Here is a 15,057-nt window from a genome sequence, read left to right as displayed (position 1 = left end):
CGGATGAGACCTTCAGGCGAACAGCGAGCGCTGTTAGCTTGGCAGTGCCTTCTCGATGTCGCCTGAACAACGTATGTTTTACAGAAGGATCTGCCTTTCACAATTTAACTTTTGGAGATGACCTATGAAAGCTCTGTTATAGGCAGAGTCTTTCAGAGCTTTGAGTGCTCAGAGGTTTTATGCCCCAATTAAAATGTTGATTTACAATACCGCCCCTATAGGTGGTTAGGGAGTTCCCGAAAGACCGGAAGCGCAAGTGCGGACAGAACGCGAGACTTAACCTCACTGTGGACTCGTGGTCGCTGCACAAGCTGAGCTCAATGTATTTTGGTAACAACAGCATTTTTCCCCAGGAGGGCACAGTGGAGGTAGAGCACCACTGAAGTGCGTTGCGTTTGCCAGTAATCCTTCCCTTTCTCTGTTTTGGGTATCTAGCTAACGGGGCTCGACGTTTCCTTATTGACGTTGGTACTCTGACGTCCAGCAACCTGAATGCAATTATTTTTTGCGACTCCAGAACTCTGCTGCCAAAAAAAAGAATGCCATACATATATATTTCTCCCGCAAACTTCATTTGGCTTGGGCTACTAGAAAGACGGTGCGCGTAGTCCTGGATTCCGACCACGCCGGTACCAGGTTGTATGAGCTGACAGACAGATCGGCCGGGAACGCCTTACGGCACATCTTCTAAAAAAACTTTAACCATTCTGAGTGCCTGGATTTAGAATTCTTTATGCTGTTGCGACTCAAAGAAGAGCTATGCAGTAGCGTAAAGCTGGAGAAGCTAACGTGCAAAAACTCCGTCATCCTACATGGCTGCCGTGGCCAGGAATTTTCACTTGGTAGACGGACTTCTCTGTACACGAATGGCTCGTTTTCTGTCCAAGAGTCGATTCAACCGTTATTCAGTGAGAAAAAAAAAGTTTCGTTTTGAAAGCAAGATGGAGTGGCACGTGCTGTGGCGGTACGATTCAAAGGCAAATCCTTATGTTAGGACATCAGCCCATTGAAGGATTTCCTCGTTGTTCTCCGTGAGGAGAAGATAAGCGTCTTATTTCTTTGCATTGACTCATTTGAATGCATCCCGTGAAAGCGTAGGGTAACGGAATGAAGATTTGGACAGTGCAACTGAGACAGGGCTGTGGGCAAACCACGACAAGTGAATTGCAAAGGAGTAACGGGAAAAGTGCAATATGGTAATCGAATAACTATAACGAGCTTGAATTCAGAACTCATATTTGGGCCGAGTAACTTTGAACTTGCATTGGGGTTCAGGCTCAGAAAAGTAACCACACACAGTGGTGGCTAGTGTCTTTACAGATCACGTGCAAAAAAGGTACGAACTAGGCTACTCACAGGCGGAATGAAAATCAGCGGGTGTATTAAATGTGCTATTGTTCGTTACTAAACAGATCGGATGGCTTCCTCCACTCCCTTATGTCCTTAACATTGCAAGTTCCCATTTGACATCATAAAAGTGTATTTAAATCATAATATTCATGTATATAAATCTACTCTAAGTTTTCCATTCAGGTTGGCCGCTGCGAGCACAGACAATTCCGCAGCGCTCGAATGTGTCCCTTTAATCGTGAGTAACGTATTAGTACATGGTTAATTTAGGACGTAGATGTATTGTTTACATGTTATAGTTAAACTTCAAGTAACTTTTTATATACATATTATAGCCATTATATCTCAGGGATATCCATGCGGCCTTGGATCCACTTAGCCATGTATTTTTTTTTTTATAGGATCTACGCTGTGCTTAATCTTATCGGGCAGCCAGAGGCGTCTGCCTTTTAAGGAGTTCAACTGGAAATGGTATGGTAAAGTGTAACATTTACAAAACGTACGGAGAATATTTTCTCCAAGCGGTCCTATATTTTTTTATTGCAGAAAGCTATAGTCCTAGGAACAGTTCTAAATAAAATAGCTTTTATTGTATCACAACATGCGATACATTGGTGCTGACCATATGGTGGCAAATTTGACCTTCCATATAGGTCTAACCCAGTTTTTCAAAGCGTTGTGGCTTTCGCAATTTCTAGAATAAGCTATTCTTCTTCTTCTTCTGCTTCAGTCAATTGGCGAATAAACTCGGTATCTTAAAGTAAAACATCATTAGCATTGTGTTTAAGAAGTGTAGTGTGGTAAGATTTCCGCAGGATCATAATACAAACTGGCAATATATATATAAGCAAACAATAGGCCAAAGGTGTTGTTTTGAATAGAAAAATATCTCGTTATTTTCAACTGGCTGTAACGTATAACGACGAGGTAAACATTCGTGTCTAAATACTAGTGGAAAAGGATATTTGAATCCAAGTTTTTACGCTATAAAAATAACCACGGCTATAAGTTACGCTTTCTTACTACTCCTTTTATCGATGACTAATTATTTCAATTACTAAATGGGTATTGATTAATAGTAGTACAATTTTAAAATGACTCATCGCTACTCTCAGTCTTTACATGCACTAGCATTTTTTGCTATCTTGATAATGATAAGAAGCTTGTTGGCGCGTGGGGCAGGCTATCAGTGCCTGTCGCGATCTATTCTATAAGGGTTAGTTCAGTGGGTTGTCTTGCGTAAGGTCATTAATCAGGATCTGTAAATTTTAAAGGGGAACGGAGCAAGTCAACTTATTGAGTACTTGTGTAGTCGATGTATAATACTATAATAGCGGACACAACGCACCCTTCCACGTAACGATGTGCTCCTTTCGCCGGCAAAATTATTCTTGGAACGGCCATTATCAGGGACAGACAAGACACTGCAAGCAGCATGTAGCCGAAGGGAACCTCAGCGCTTCAAAGCATGGCTGTATCCCTGCGAGTCGTATTCTAAGAATAGCAGCAAAAACGGGGCCAAGACTGGGAATGCCAGAGGCCGCCTTCCTGCTACATGTCATATCTGCTCTGCCCACCCACGACCTTCCTGAAATAGATCAAGGCCCGACCATGGTCTATGGATAATAATACAGGGGTGCTCGGCCTGGCGGAAAAATTCAAAAGGCAAATGCACTTTCTTTATGACATTCAGGCAGAAACTGAAAAGAACGTGGCCGTCGTCCTAACGAAACGACAGCTGGAAATATTCAAACAGCTTAACGGGCACTCAGTTATGCATACATATTTATAAAATGGATAAGGAAACGCATCAGTAAATATCAATCAGTCGTCAAATTTAGGCTATAATAGCTAACGTATAATATGATGGTGTCAACTGTAGGAGTGGCAGCGGCGGCGTGAGCGGCAATGCCAGAAGGTCGTACTACGTCGGAAGTCATCATGGAAACGCAGGGCAAAAGAGTACGCGAAAATTTAATGATTTTGACCTTTTTTGCAGAAAGCCAGGTACCCAACGGTGGAAAAGACCAATACCATGGGTGAGCTGTGTACCTATCCAACTATTAGAGTCTTGTTTATAAATATTTATCATTTGTAATACAAACTAGGGGCAATTCTATGTGAGCGTTAGCCCAAAAGGGGCCATTGAAGTATATAAAAATGCTGAACCTGGAGCTTTAAAATGTAAGGAAGAATTGTAGGAAAACCCTTGTCGAAACATACATGCTAAGCGTTGCGTTCATTGCATCAAAATAAGATGCAAATTCTCATTGAGCACTTTGCACGAGCACATATTGCAGATTATACACTTCACAGTTTCCAAATTGACGGCATTTTATTAACGTCTTTTCTGAGAGAAGATATCGTTAATCGTTCGTGAGAAGATTCTTTGATATTCTTCTTAAGAATATGGTAGACAAGCATCGTGATTATTAAATAAATGTTAAATATAAATATTTATTTGATCTCGGCTATATATCGGAAGCCCCCCCCCCCCCCCCCCCTACTTGTGAGTACATTAAAACAAAGGTAGCCATCATTTTCTTAGAACAATTTTTTTTGCAAAGACTTGCTGACGTTTTTCATTTGTGAAACATTATAATCGATATGGATTCGTTTTTCAATAGGATAGTTCTATAGTTATAAGCATAAGGTTCGCAAAGATTGTGTAGCATCAATAAAATATCGTATGTATCAGTTATTTAATTATCTTACAGTAACAATTACGAAGTCACCTTTTTTTTCAGTATATATGCTTATTTTGCAAACGTTCTGGAGCATTCTATAAGCATTTGCCGGATGCGACTTTGAAGATCGAAGTTCGCATGTTGACATCAGCCAGATTTGTGCTGGGAACCGTGGGTGCATGATGTAAAAGGTTCTTGAGTTATTTAGCACTACTCCCACTTTTTCCTGGGCTAATCAGTCGAGTTGTTCTACCTCTGAATAAAATTATTCTAACATGTGCTATTTTCTAATTTTTTTTTTCAAATATATAGTCCCTTAGTTCTGGTTTCCTATACTCTAGGTCGCAATTTCGAAGAGTGTCCGCACCTCACTGACTTGGCCGCGACTTCGTTCTCTAGATGGTAGTCAGATGTAGTTGCGGTCCATCGAGTAAGTGGGGGAACGGGTTAGGAAAGACAGTCGGGGATCGACCCAGGAAGGCGGCTGGAAGAGCTAATGCAGCAACAATAGTCAACCTCCGACGGCCGGCGTCCTTGAAATCCGCCAGCTTGTTGTCAAGAAGTCAGCCGCCGCTACTGTTACCAGCGGCGGGCGGGGCCTGGGGCGGTAGGAGCCCACTGGTTCGTTTGCTTGCCTAAGGGCGCCGGGAGTGAGGAACGTTTCGAAGAATAGGCGGGAAGTACGTCAGAGCATCGACCTTGGCGTCAAGGCCATCCGAGTTCATGGGTAGGTCCCCTAGAATTCTTAGGACGAAGCCGCCAGCGGATAGAGAAAAGCGAATATGGGTGAGGGCCCTACAAAAGGGCGAGAGCCTACAACAGAGTTCCGCAATAGATGGAGGACCAAGCGAAGTGGAGCCGAAGAGGCGGCCATTGCAGCTCGAACCTATTTCACGACAGGTAACCCAACAAACATAGACATTTTTCAAAGGTTCGAAAACGGATCACAAACGCCTCTTAAGCGGCCATCGTAGCAGCAGGAGCAACATCAGAATGGGACTCGGTGGAAGGTGGCTCTGACTGGGAGACACGTTGAGAAAGAAGCACAGCACTGACGTAAGCCTCAGTAGATAAAGATGGTAAATAAAGATGACGATGATCATGATGTTATCTGCAAGCGAAGCGGATGTCCTAGTTGAAGTTGATCGATACGAGGTAGCTGTTCTGACACAAGCGCCTGAGAAAGGAAAGGAAAGGAAAAGTCAAAGCGTCTATAATTCACGTGGCGGTTAGACGTAGCAGCAAAGAGGGCTATCATGGCTTAGAAATTCTTTTCGCTAGTATACACTAATACGTGCCTTGCGTATGATCTTTTTTATTCCCCCAAAACCCACAGAAATTTTAATCACCCCCACGATCCTGGTTAGCGGGTCGCGCAGAACAATGATATTCAGTAATGAAACTGTGCTTCTAATCATTTATTACGTCTCTATAAACGAAGGCAATACATCCACACCGAAGTTTACCTCTAAATGCGACTTATATCATATTGTTGCAAGGTTATTTAGAGCCTAGGCTCGTAGAGAAATCGGCGAGTTTATTATACACCTCCCATCTTGAGATACTCAAAGCGAATCGTGCTACTCAGGCAGGCTTAAGCGGAATATCGGCGGCTACCTTAGAACTCAAGTTCTACCCAAATAAAGCGAACGATCTAGTTCTGCTTATGAGAATATCTCATAAGGCCTTCAGACATAATGGTAGAAGATAATACTTGCTTTCAACAAACGAGTCATTAGTCGAAGTGTTGAAGGTAAAGGACATCTTGGGCATAAGTTATCGAACAGGCTGTATGACGTCTTTTATTTTCAAGCGCATTGATGCCGTTTACTTGTCCTATCAAACAAAACAAGGTGTCTTTCGAAACCCATCGCATCTCCAATTTCATTTGTATGGCTTGCCATGTCGGATTATATTTTCCATAATCATCACCTTATTTAGCGATGAAGCAAGCGGTAAAGGCATACAATGGGCACAGAGTCGTGGTGTCCGCGAAAGCAAAAATATTCTTCTGCTTCTTGGGTTCGCCGTCGACATTTTTACGACAGTAAAGTTTCCTTTTTAAAAAAGATGACGTTTGGAAACACTGTTTCTGCATAGTCTGAAGAGATCTAGACTTATGTCGATCTTATGGCGCTTATGTGGCAAACTCTGTCACCTGCAATGAATAATTTCAATTGTAAAAAATACAGTTTTCGGTGGCTATTAGTCCTTCTAAACGAAGCAAACCTTTACCCTAAGCTACTGAAAAATGACCTTTGTTTCTTATGTTTCTACTAAATCAACTAACCAAAAAATAAAACAGTTCGCATCTTTTAACATTAGTATTAACCTATTGTGACTGATCGATAAGTTACGTTAAGCCAATTCATTTCGTGTGGCCTAATGCAAATGCTTTCGGTTTCGATTTATCTAACCTGACCCACGGACTTCTGGGTCCTGTCTGCTGTTTTCGTATATGAATGAAAAGCTCAGGGAAATTCGGCAAGATCTTTGTTTGTCAAGGCGTCTAGAATCAGCGTAAAGTAGACACCTATAGTATTGTGTGTATTATGCTCAGCCAATCCTGCATCATGTGAGAAAAAAGCTAACGATTTTGGCCATCTCTATAGCCTAATGGTAGGTGTTTTGTCTCCTTGGAAAATGGTTGCCCTGTTTGCCTTGCAAATAATCGAAACGTTCGTATCTAAAGTCGACCTGTATATATTTCTTAGTAATCAGCAGTTACTTTTTAGAGAGAAATTTACCTTAATCGTGCATCGTTGATGAGAGCAAATTGAAAAATAGTATTCCATGTAGTTTACAAGCAATCGGGGCATTTTATATTCGTTGAATAATGTCGTTTATTAAAGGCCACTATGGTTGATAAGCCGCTGACGCCAGTGCATTGAGACTGTCCTAGCTATTCATACGATTTGGCCTAGGTCGCGTATCAGCGGGATACTCTTTAAAGAGCTGCTTTTTTTGTCACTACGATCTTCTATACTTTTGGTTTTATACTACATTATTTCGAGGACAGTTTACAAAGCGTATACGTCAAAGTTCTCCAATTGTGCAGAGCACGCAGTTTGTTAAGGTTGCGCTGACCTATTTGGAATTTTTTGTCTACCTAAAATGTAGCCATAAAAATTACTATACAAGATTAGCTTTTTGTAGTACCAACAGTACGATTACGGCGCTATATCTAGTAAATGTTTACATCTATGATCCAAATTGGATTAAATAATACCCACGTAGACGATAGGGTGTTACTAGTGTGATTTGCTAATAGCTATACGCATCGTCCTAGAAGAACCCTTTGCTGCAGTTATCATTCTCGCACGAAATTATCACAGTGATGAAGAGCGTGCGGAGAAGAAAGAAGCAGCAGTGTGCTCGCTCGTCAAACTAACTAGGGTAACTGTTACGCAGATTGAGCATTGCATGCGCGGCTCCGTTATCTACAGCTAAGGGTCGATATTTACCGTTTCCGATTTCAGGAGAAAATTTGATTTCTACCCAAATTCGGCAATAGCAGTCTTTTAGACAAGCGTACAGATCGCGTCAATGAGACAGTTTTAAATCGATGTCGTATTAAGATCTATTTACCAAGCCGATCTTTGTTCTCTGTCTGAAGTATCGTTCCAAGGTCTTCACGATGAAAAGTTTCTCTCGCCATGAGTGTCACAACGAAGGTGGGGAACGAGGCGATGTCTAATCATATTTATCGGTGGTACTTTTCAGAATACAGTACATGTTTCCGTTTCTCTCTACAGCCTTATTTAAGGCATAGCTAGGCACCTATTTGAGCACAGACGGTTCTCATTAGCTATCATGGCGTAACAGGTTAGCAATTTGTTGCGTAACGCGCGACATACATACGCTTCGGGAACGCTGTCAATATGTGAGAGAGACTCAGCTTGTAGCGTTTATAGAGATAGCTTTTACTCACCTGAAGCTTAGGCTAGGTTGCCCAATATTTTACATTATAAAGTCGTTTTGACAATAAGTTTATAATCCTGAAATTTACAGACCAAATGGGTGTCAGGGTCCAGGACCAGCCGTTCCTAGGCTGGAAACGTCATTTTAGCATTAAAATGCGCCGATCTCGCTGTCAGTAGAGGTACAGAGGTCTGTGTCCTATGGACGATGGAGCAGGCGGAGTTTTTCTAATAAAAATAACGATCGGAAAATCGGCAACACCAATGCACAATGTGTTGCAACGTCGTCACAAGTGTCACGTCATCTTCTATAAAATCTTAGTATATAACAATATACAGCAGTACTTTGAGTATATAGTGCGTTATTGGTCTTTTGCGACACTGATTTGCGACCGATAGTGTAACTTATATTAACACAAACAATTTAACGGCGACCTATGGAAGTTAAGTTTTCGTCTTCTAAAGATGATTTTTACGATTTTCTATTATAGCCGGACTTATGACTGCCCTAACGCATACATCTTATAGTACAACGCAAATTTCCGCGGTATTGTATTGGACATAATACGCTTTAGGTGTATTTTAAATTATTTAAAATTTAATAATATATTTCAATTTTTCCGGATAGGACGACGAATCGATGCCTAAAATTAGGGACACGCATATAATTAGCAATGAATGAATAAAATGGTGCTTATTTTTATTGATCCGTATTGTTCTACGTGCAGTCGTTTACAAAGGATGCGGCAAATTGTTCAAAGGATATACACAGTTCGGTAACCGATAGTCGTTGGTAGACTTCCTTTATGAAGTTAAACATCACTTGCCGAAAGCTGAAACTACTGCGTGGCCAATATTGCAACAGACTTGAGAAATAACACAATTCCGTGGATGACGTGTTAGCATAATACATATTTTTACCTTTGTTGATGCAACCCGTTCAAGTCGATCTTTACCCTCACAGCTAAAAAACCATCCCACCCTTTGATTAACTTCATCAACTTCAACTTTTTTCTATAGGAACTGAATTAGACTAAGCTACCCTTATATATATATATGTGTGTAGCACGAGCTGTACGTGTGATGTGCATGATTCATAACGTACCAGACTCACCTAACATTTGGCGCACGTTGCTGAAATCAATCACACCTAAAAACATATGCAATAGGCATAGATCTAAACAGATTGGGTCTCCTTCTGTGGTGGCTGTTGACCTAGGCTCGAACGTCCTCCACTAACCGTCCTTTCTGGTTCTGCATGGCTCCTAGCCGACGCTGAAGCTACACGGCCACAAGCCAATGTTGATTTTGTTATTATTTCTGCTATGTACACAGCGATGCTGTGAAAGAGCTCCAAAAAGCCTTAAGAATATCTAGTCTGGAAGCCAGTCATAGCGGTGGGAGATTTGGTGACAGCGACCGTTATAACCGTAAAATGTCCATTCCAATGTGGTAGAGATATGAATTTTTTTTTTTTCTAACATTCTTGATTATTTCTATTGTGCAAACAAATTTTCGGGATCATCGAATTACACCTAATCAGTGTAATTTTTACTAGAAGGTCTAGCAGAGGTGGCTTAGGTGGACTTGCCTAGGGTTTCTCCAACTGATCTATGAGACAGTATAAAAACAGACGTTTACTTGACGTTAGGTACACCATATAGTTTACAGATTATTAGAAGAATAGTGCACAACTCAGAGGACGTACGCATCAAAGTTTTCTAAAGGACAGATTCTCCCGAAGGCAATTTGAATGAGCTGTAAATGAGTCCGTAGCAAACGTCAAACCGTCAACGGCTAAACGTATCTGCCGGGTAAAATAGGTGAGCATTCAAACAAGTCTGAAATTAATAAAAAAAAAAAAGAAAACTCAATTCGGACGGTCAGAGATATCTAAAATGTCCTAAAAATTCATTTGACTTTGTTATACATCTATAGCAAAATTATTATTCAGATTGTTTCCAAATTGACAGTGGTAAAAAATCTACGAATGAGGTGATTGATTATAGTTACTTGTACGTGTTTGGTAATAGTTATGCGTACATTAGTAGTTGTATGTCCTCAATAAAGCTGTGAAGCCTCATTAGTGAAACTAGACCTGCTGCTAGTGGCCTCGGGGTAGCCTTGACACACTCTTATTAAAGGCGCTCGATAAAAGAGCGCTCTGCTCTGACTTATAGCGCCACTTGCCTGAACAGACCTAACTTGTCGACCCTGTAAGCTGCAGTAAAGCTAGCAGCAGTGTCGATTGGTTATCCGTCTGTTTTTAAAGCAAGGTTAGTTACGCACGAATATGTTACGAAGAAAAATTAATGTAAGGTAGATGTCCTGTTTGTTTAGATCGTGCTTTACTGCGTAAGAAAACATTTCAGGTTGTAAACAGGGCTCGTAATATGTTCCTTGGCCAGTGAACCTACTTATCTCATATTATATCAACGTTCAAAGTTAGACAGACTGAACGCTTCACTTATTTCAATACTAAATGATCGCGAGAGGTACGCAATGTGTCTCTTTATCTATATATATATATATATATATATATATATATATATATATATATATATAACGGACACAAGCGACTGCTTACAACAAAAGGCCTCTTTTTTTAGTTAACTTACATTAACTAGTAGTTTTTGTCGAGTAAGACGGCGTACTAGAAAACATAATAAAAGGCTTACAATTAAACTATTGCGTACTTCGTCAATGGGCCTTTAAAACAACAATTTTAAACAAAGCTGGTGATAAACATAAAGGATAATTTTGGGAAAATGTTTCTATATAACTGGTATCAACACATATCTCTGTCTATACGTACATTTATATTGAAACGATCTTTTCAAAATCGATCGTCCGAAGTATGTTATATTCCTGTTCAACTAGCAAAAAATGGACTATATTGTGAGTTTCAGAGTCCAGATATCATCAACTAGAGCTGATGATTTAAAACAAGCTGATAAAACGAGTAAAATCCATAGGCTGATTATTAGAGCGCTATGTCCGAAGGTGTCTAGCACCTTATAACCTAGGCCGAATAAACTCTGGATTTAGCTATTTCTGTCACTACTCACTCGCAGGCCGTCCGCCCGCACGTGTCATAGCTAACGTAAGAGGAAAATGAAAAAGGCAAGATGACTCAAGGACACTGGACAAAGACTAGAGATGCACCGAATAATAGTCAAGGCGGCAAACTAAAAGGACTTTTACAACCTTCACGGATGTGTAGATAAGAGATTACGTTGCCGTCAGTGAGGTGAATATGTCTACGGTCACTACTGCTATGTAATCGGCCAACGATAATCGTTCTATAATAATAGTATATGAATTTCTGTGATCAAGGATTATGTTGTACTTTGTCCTAATTATATCAGTAGTCCAACGGCTTTATGTGGGAATACCGCATACATGTTATGATGTGTGTGAAGCGTTTCGGTATAAAGAGGCCTCGGTCTTCTGTTTCGATTTATCTAAATCTCGAAATTTTACGACAACCTGAATGATACGACAGAGTATCACAACTTAGGTAGTCCAAGGTTGACTAGCAAAACAACCAAGGCAGCGAGGCTGAAATGGAACTAATTCTAAGATCCCGTAGCAACAATCCGTTTACCAATTTCATACAAAAAAGAGAGTGGCCCAGTTGTACCATAAGACCTTATAGTTAAATTTAGTGACGCTAATCGCAACGCGTTGAAACTTTTTACAGAAAACGGATTGGTTACTTTTTTTTTTTATTGGGAATACGTTATTAGTATTGTGACAGATGACAAATAATACTATCTATATTATACTCAACGAAGGCTTGTTATTGTGAAAAGCCTCACTCTTCAGCCATTTTTTCTTGCTGAAGAAACAAGATGTACCAAGTCATTAATAGGAACCTCCTTCGGTTAATTATAACAGTAGGGAAGGTGGTAAACTCCTTTGGAAACCTGTACAGGTATGACGAAACATCTACTCAAGTTTAATTTGAGCAAAGTAAGTGCGCGAATTCGTCGGCTGTACAACTTAAGATCGTATCATCTACACCTTTAGATGATGCTTGGGTAATCTAATTTTTTTTCAAATTGGGCATTTTGTGCTGCCGTTAAACACTGTCGTAAATCTGAAACGGTGGAAGCAGGAAACAAATGGATTTCGAAAGACTAAGTAGAGAAAAATTGTCCAGTATTGAACATGTAGCTTGAAATCGATCGTGTCATAGTTAAAACGTAAAGTTTTTAATACAAAGTGTTTCCAAAGTAGCTGTCAAAACTTTTGACACGTTTGAAGTCTCACCATGTGCCCCGATCTCAGCTCATAGAATTGTTCGTACATTGCGGTTGTGGTAAATCTTCAGATAACTGTAACGTATTCGAAGGGATTAAGAGTGCGCACACACGCTTTTGCTTACTTAAAGCGGACAAGTTACGTGGTGAGTGATTTTTTTTCGTAAGATTACACATACTTCGGCATACTTGAGCTACGACTGGGGGTGACAAATTTGCATTTAGAAGGAAAGAGCGCCGTGACGTTGCTACTGTGACATCTACTGCTGTACTATGTGCTCACCGCCCTCTGTAACCGTATTTGCAATTTCTAGCGGCTGCATTGGCCTCTGTGGAATTTATGCGCCAGTAACATCAATGGCTTTCCATTTTTCACCTCCTCTAGGTTTCGAATTGTAGACGGATGGCTCCTAAAGAGAAACCACGTCTGTCTATGGCCGGGCTCGAACCTAGACAACAACGCGCCCCCAAGAGCAACGTACAACTACGTTGGCCGCTAGGGTATCACGGATGCTGGCGTGTTCACGGGTAGCCGCGACGCCTTGATCCAGATTACGGAACGCAGTGACGGGCAACGCAGTCTATATACTTATGCAAAATCTCGATAGAAAGATACTTGATCATGTCAGCAACGGGATACTAAAACGAATGCTAATTATGTGCCTACCGGGATTGAAGCGTATGTTTAGTCGTGAAGTGCTTTATCGTTTATGCTAACCTAATTGGTTTCCTCTTATCTGTACTTCATCTCACGTAGATAAATCGACAGGTAGACAACTACGTCGACTTGTATCGCGGTTGCCTTAAATTCCGTGTTATTCGTTGCTATACAAAATTTAAAACAACCGATCGTGTATGTTGATTTTTTTTTTTTTATATATATATATATATATTTATAACGTATAATCAGATGGGCTTGGACCTGTTCTTTATATCTAGGGAAAAACATGAACGACAAAAAACTTACTTCAATATCTAGCGCCATATGTTCGAAGTTCTTTGCCCTGGAGTAATCTGGTGGGCAAAACATCTGAAAATATTCCATTAACAAGTTTAGCGCATTCTTTCTATTAACTTGCCTCTGTTAGGAAATAGAAGCAACGCAACGGTCGATTATATATGCAGTTCATGATTTAGGAAATTACTTCCGCATTTTAGTATATAAATAACATCTATTCTTGCACATGCCTGTATATAGGTAGTATATGCTATACAGACAAGGCCAAATCAACAACCGTCCTTAATCTATTCCGCGAAAAGCTGAAGTCACAGGTTCATCTCCCCATTATCGAGAAGTTCTGGATACAGAAAGGTTCGTTCCGACAAAAGAATAACGAAAAGGGACACCTAAGAAAATACGTGGCCCATAGGGTTGCAGGTGCGCCAAAGTCGGTAAAAAAAATGTACTACTCTGTTTAACTCCCTTCTAAAAAATACTTTCGATGACCTTTTTATTATAGTTGTTATTAGTCACTAACAGTTTTACTCTTATATAGGTTTAGAGTAGAACAAAGCAGAAGAGCTGAAGACGAATGGAATACCAGAGCTTTATTTCCCAAATTCTATTATACCCGTGTAGAGTCATAAATGATATACATACGATCTGGCAAAAGATTTGCACAAAGCACATTCGAAATTGGATGTAGTGTCCTTCATAATTTAGGAATTCTCTTTAATTGACTTCAGAATTCCCTTCAATTGTTAGGATATCACTTGAATACAAACCAGTACGATTCAGTATAAAGGCCTTACTGTTGATAACAGCTATCAGGTCGCACAGGCAAAATAAGGTCAATCAGTATTGTAAGCCATTTTGGGTATAATCGTCCAACAAGTGAGCAGATTCATGTATAGCTTGTCTGTTTTGCTATTGTAAATATATCATACGTAACTACGTATGCATTACCTTTATCTATATGACTATTTACAATGTATTTATTTGGCTTACTAGATATCATAATGAAAGATGGAAAAACGTTCCATACGACTCGATGAAGGTAATGTCACAATAGATCAGATTCAATATAAAGATCGTTGTTTCTATGGGAAGGTGCCTTTAGAAACGCAGAGACGGAATAATTATTCAACAATGTAAGTGAACATTTCAACATGTTCATTTTTCAACTTGTTTTTAAATCGTGTATAACGATCGCACCGCGACTTGGTGTCTGTCGATAGAGTAGTGCGTCACATATATCCACTATGGCTAGCGATGGTAATAACAAACACGGCTAAATCCATAATGACTGATGAAACACTAACAAATAAAATGGCGATTTAGTCGACAAGCGGCAGACCGAAGGGAGCCATTGCGACATAAATCACCAATAGCTCGCCTGTTCCAGTATAGACATATGGAAGTTGGCCATGATGTCGGAGGAAAATAGGACAAAGCTAGTCGCCGTATGTTAATAGTAATAACCTTTAAAATGCTTTAAATAGCTTAGAGGAGTTTCTCGAATCAGAGCTCTGTCAATGCTCTATTCTCTTTTGGTGTACTCAATGAAGTCTTCTTGTCTATAGCAATATGCACCTCACCGCGATTTAGATTGCATCTATAGTTTGCAGATCGCTTATTATTGATAGATTCTAACTAGATGAGCTGCTAGCGCGTAAACAAACACATATATGTATTTAGCATTGTTATTAAATTTGTTACCCGTTTAGTTACGGTCAAATAGATATTAGTTATTATGAAAGAATATAATGTTGGACAGGCAGGACCAGGATTTCCCATTTATCCTCCACCATTGGACGGTCAAGGCATCTATTTTTAAGGCATCGTCATGCATTGAACGACCCGCACCACAGATGTCTGGCCTATACTGAACGTAA

At 40.1% G+C, this 15,057-nt stretch overlaps 1 protein-coding gene and 1 long non-coding RNA gene across 7 annotated transcripts; both read left to right on the top strand.

The window, feature by feature from the left end:
• The first annotated feature begins 905 nt into the window (after positions 1-905).
• On the top strand, positions 906-7,764 carry LOC111263541 (uncharacterized). Of its 5 annotated transcripts, none has more exons than XM_022838708.2 (5): positions 906-1,196; positions 1,522-1,588; positions 1,752-1,821; positions 3,233-3,389; positions 7,517-7,764. In XM_022838708.2, exons 1-5 carry the CDS (start codon positions 1,194-1,196, stop codon positions 7,526-7,528), a joined length of 309 nt encoding a protein of 102 aa, XP_022694443.1. In that variant the 5' UTR covers positions 906-1,193; the 3' UTR covers positions 7,529-7,764. The 5 variants fall into 5 exon arrangements, with proteins under 5 accessions (XP_022694443.1, XP_022694442.1, XP_022694441.1 ...); XM_022838707.2 differs by lacking the exon at positions 7,517-7,764 and adding an exon at positions 4,379-5,154; XM_022838706.2 differs by lacking the exon at positions 7,517-7,764 and adding an exon at positions 4,098-5,152 and having other exon boundaries at positions 1,534-1,588.
• A 2,093-nt stretch (positions 7,765-9,857) lies between these two features.
• On the top strand, positions 9,858-14,145 carry LOC147753066 (uncharacterized). Of its 2 annotated transcripts, none has more exons than XR_015312347.1 (2): positions 9,858-10,233; positions 12,608-14,145. It is a non-coding gene; the product is annotated as an uncharacterized LOC147753066 (long non-coding RNA). The 2 variants fall into 2 exon arrangements; XR_015312346.1 differs by lacking the exon at positions 9,858-10,233 and adding an exon at positions 10,599-11,207.
• Positions 14,146-15,057: the final 912 nt, after the last annotated feature.

Source organism: Varroa jacobsoni, unplaced genomic scaffold (genome assembly GCF_002532875.2).
Source record: "Varroa jacobsoni isolate VJ856 unplaced genomic scaffold, vjacob_1.0 scaffold_773, whole genome shotgun sequence".
In the NCBI taxonomy this organism is placed as follows: Eukaryota; Metazoa; Arthropoda; class Arachnida; order Mesostigmata; family Varroidae; genus Varroa; species Varroa jacobsoni.
This window is presented reverse-complemented; position numbering and strand designations above follow the sequence as displayed.

Bases quoted from the DNA above. Each gene is read 5' to 3' on its own strand.
- LOC111263541 (XM_022838705.2), top strand. The intron at 1,589-1,751 runs GTGAGTAACGTA...TTTTTTTTATAG, and splicing joins TCGAATGTGTCCCTTTAATC to GATCTACGCTGTGCTTAATC. The intron at 3,390-4,097 runs GTGAGCTGTGTA...CTTTTTTTTCAG, and splicing joins GGAAAAGACCAATACCATGG to TATATATGCTTATTTTGCAA.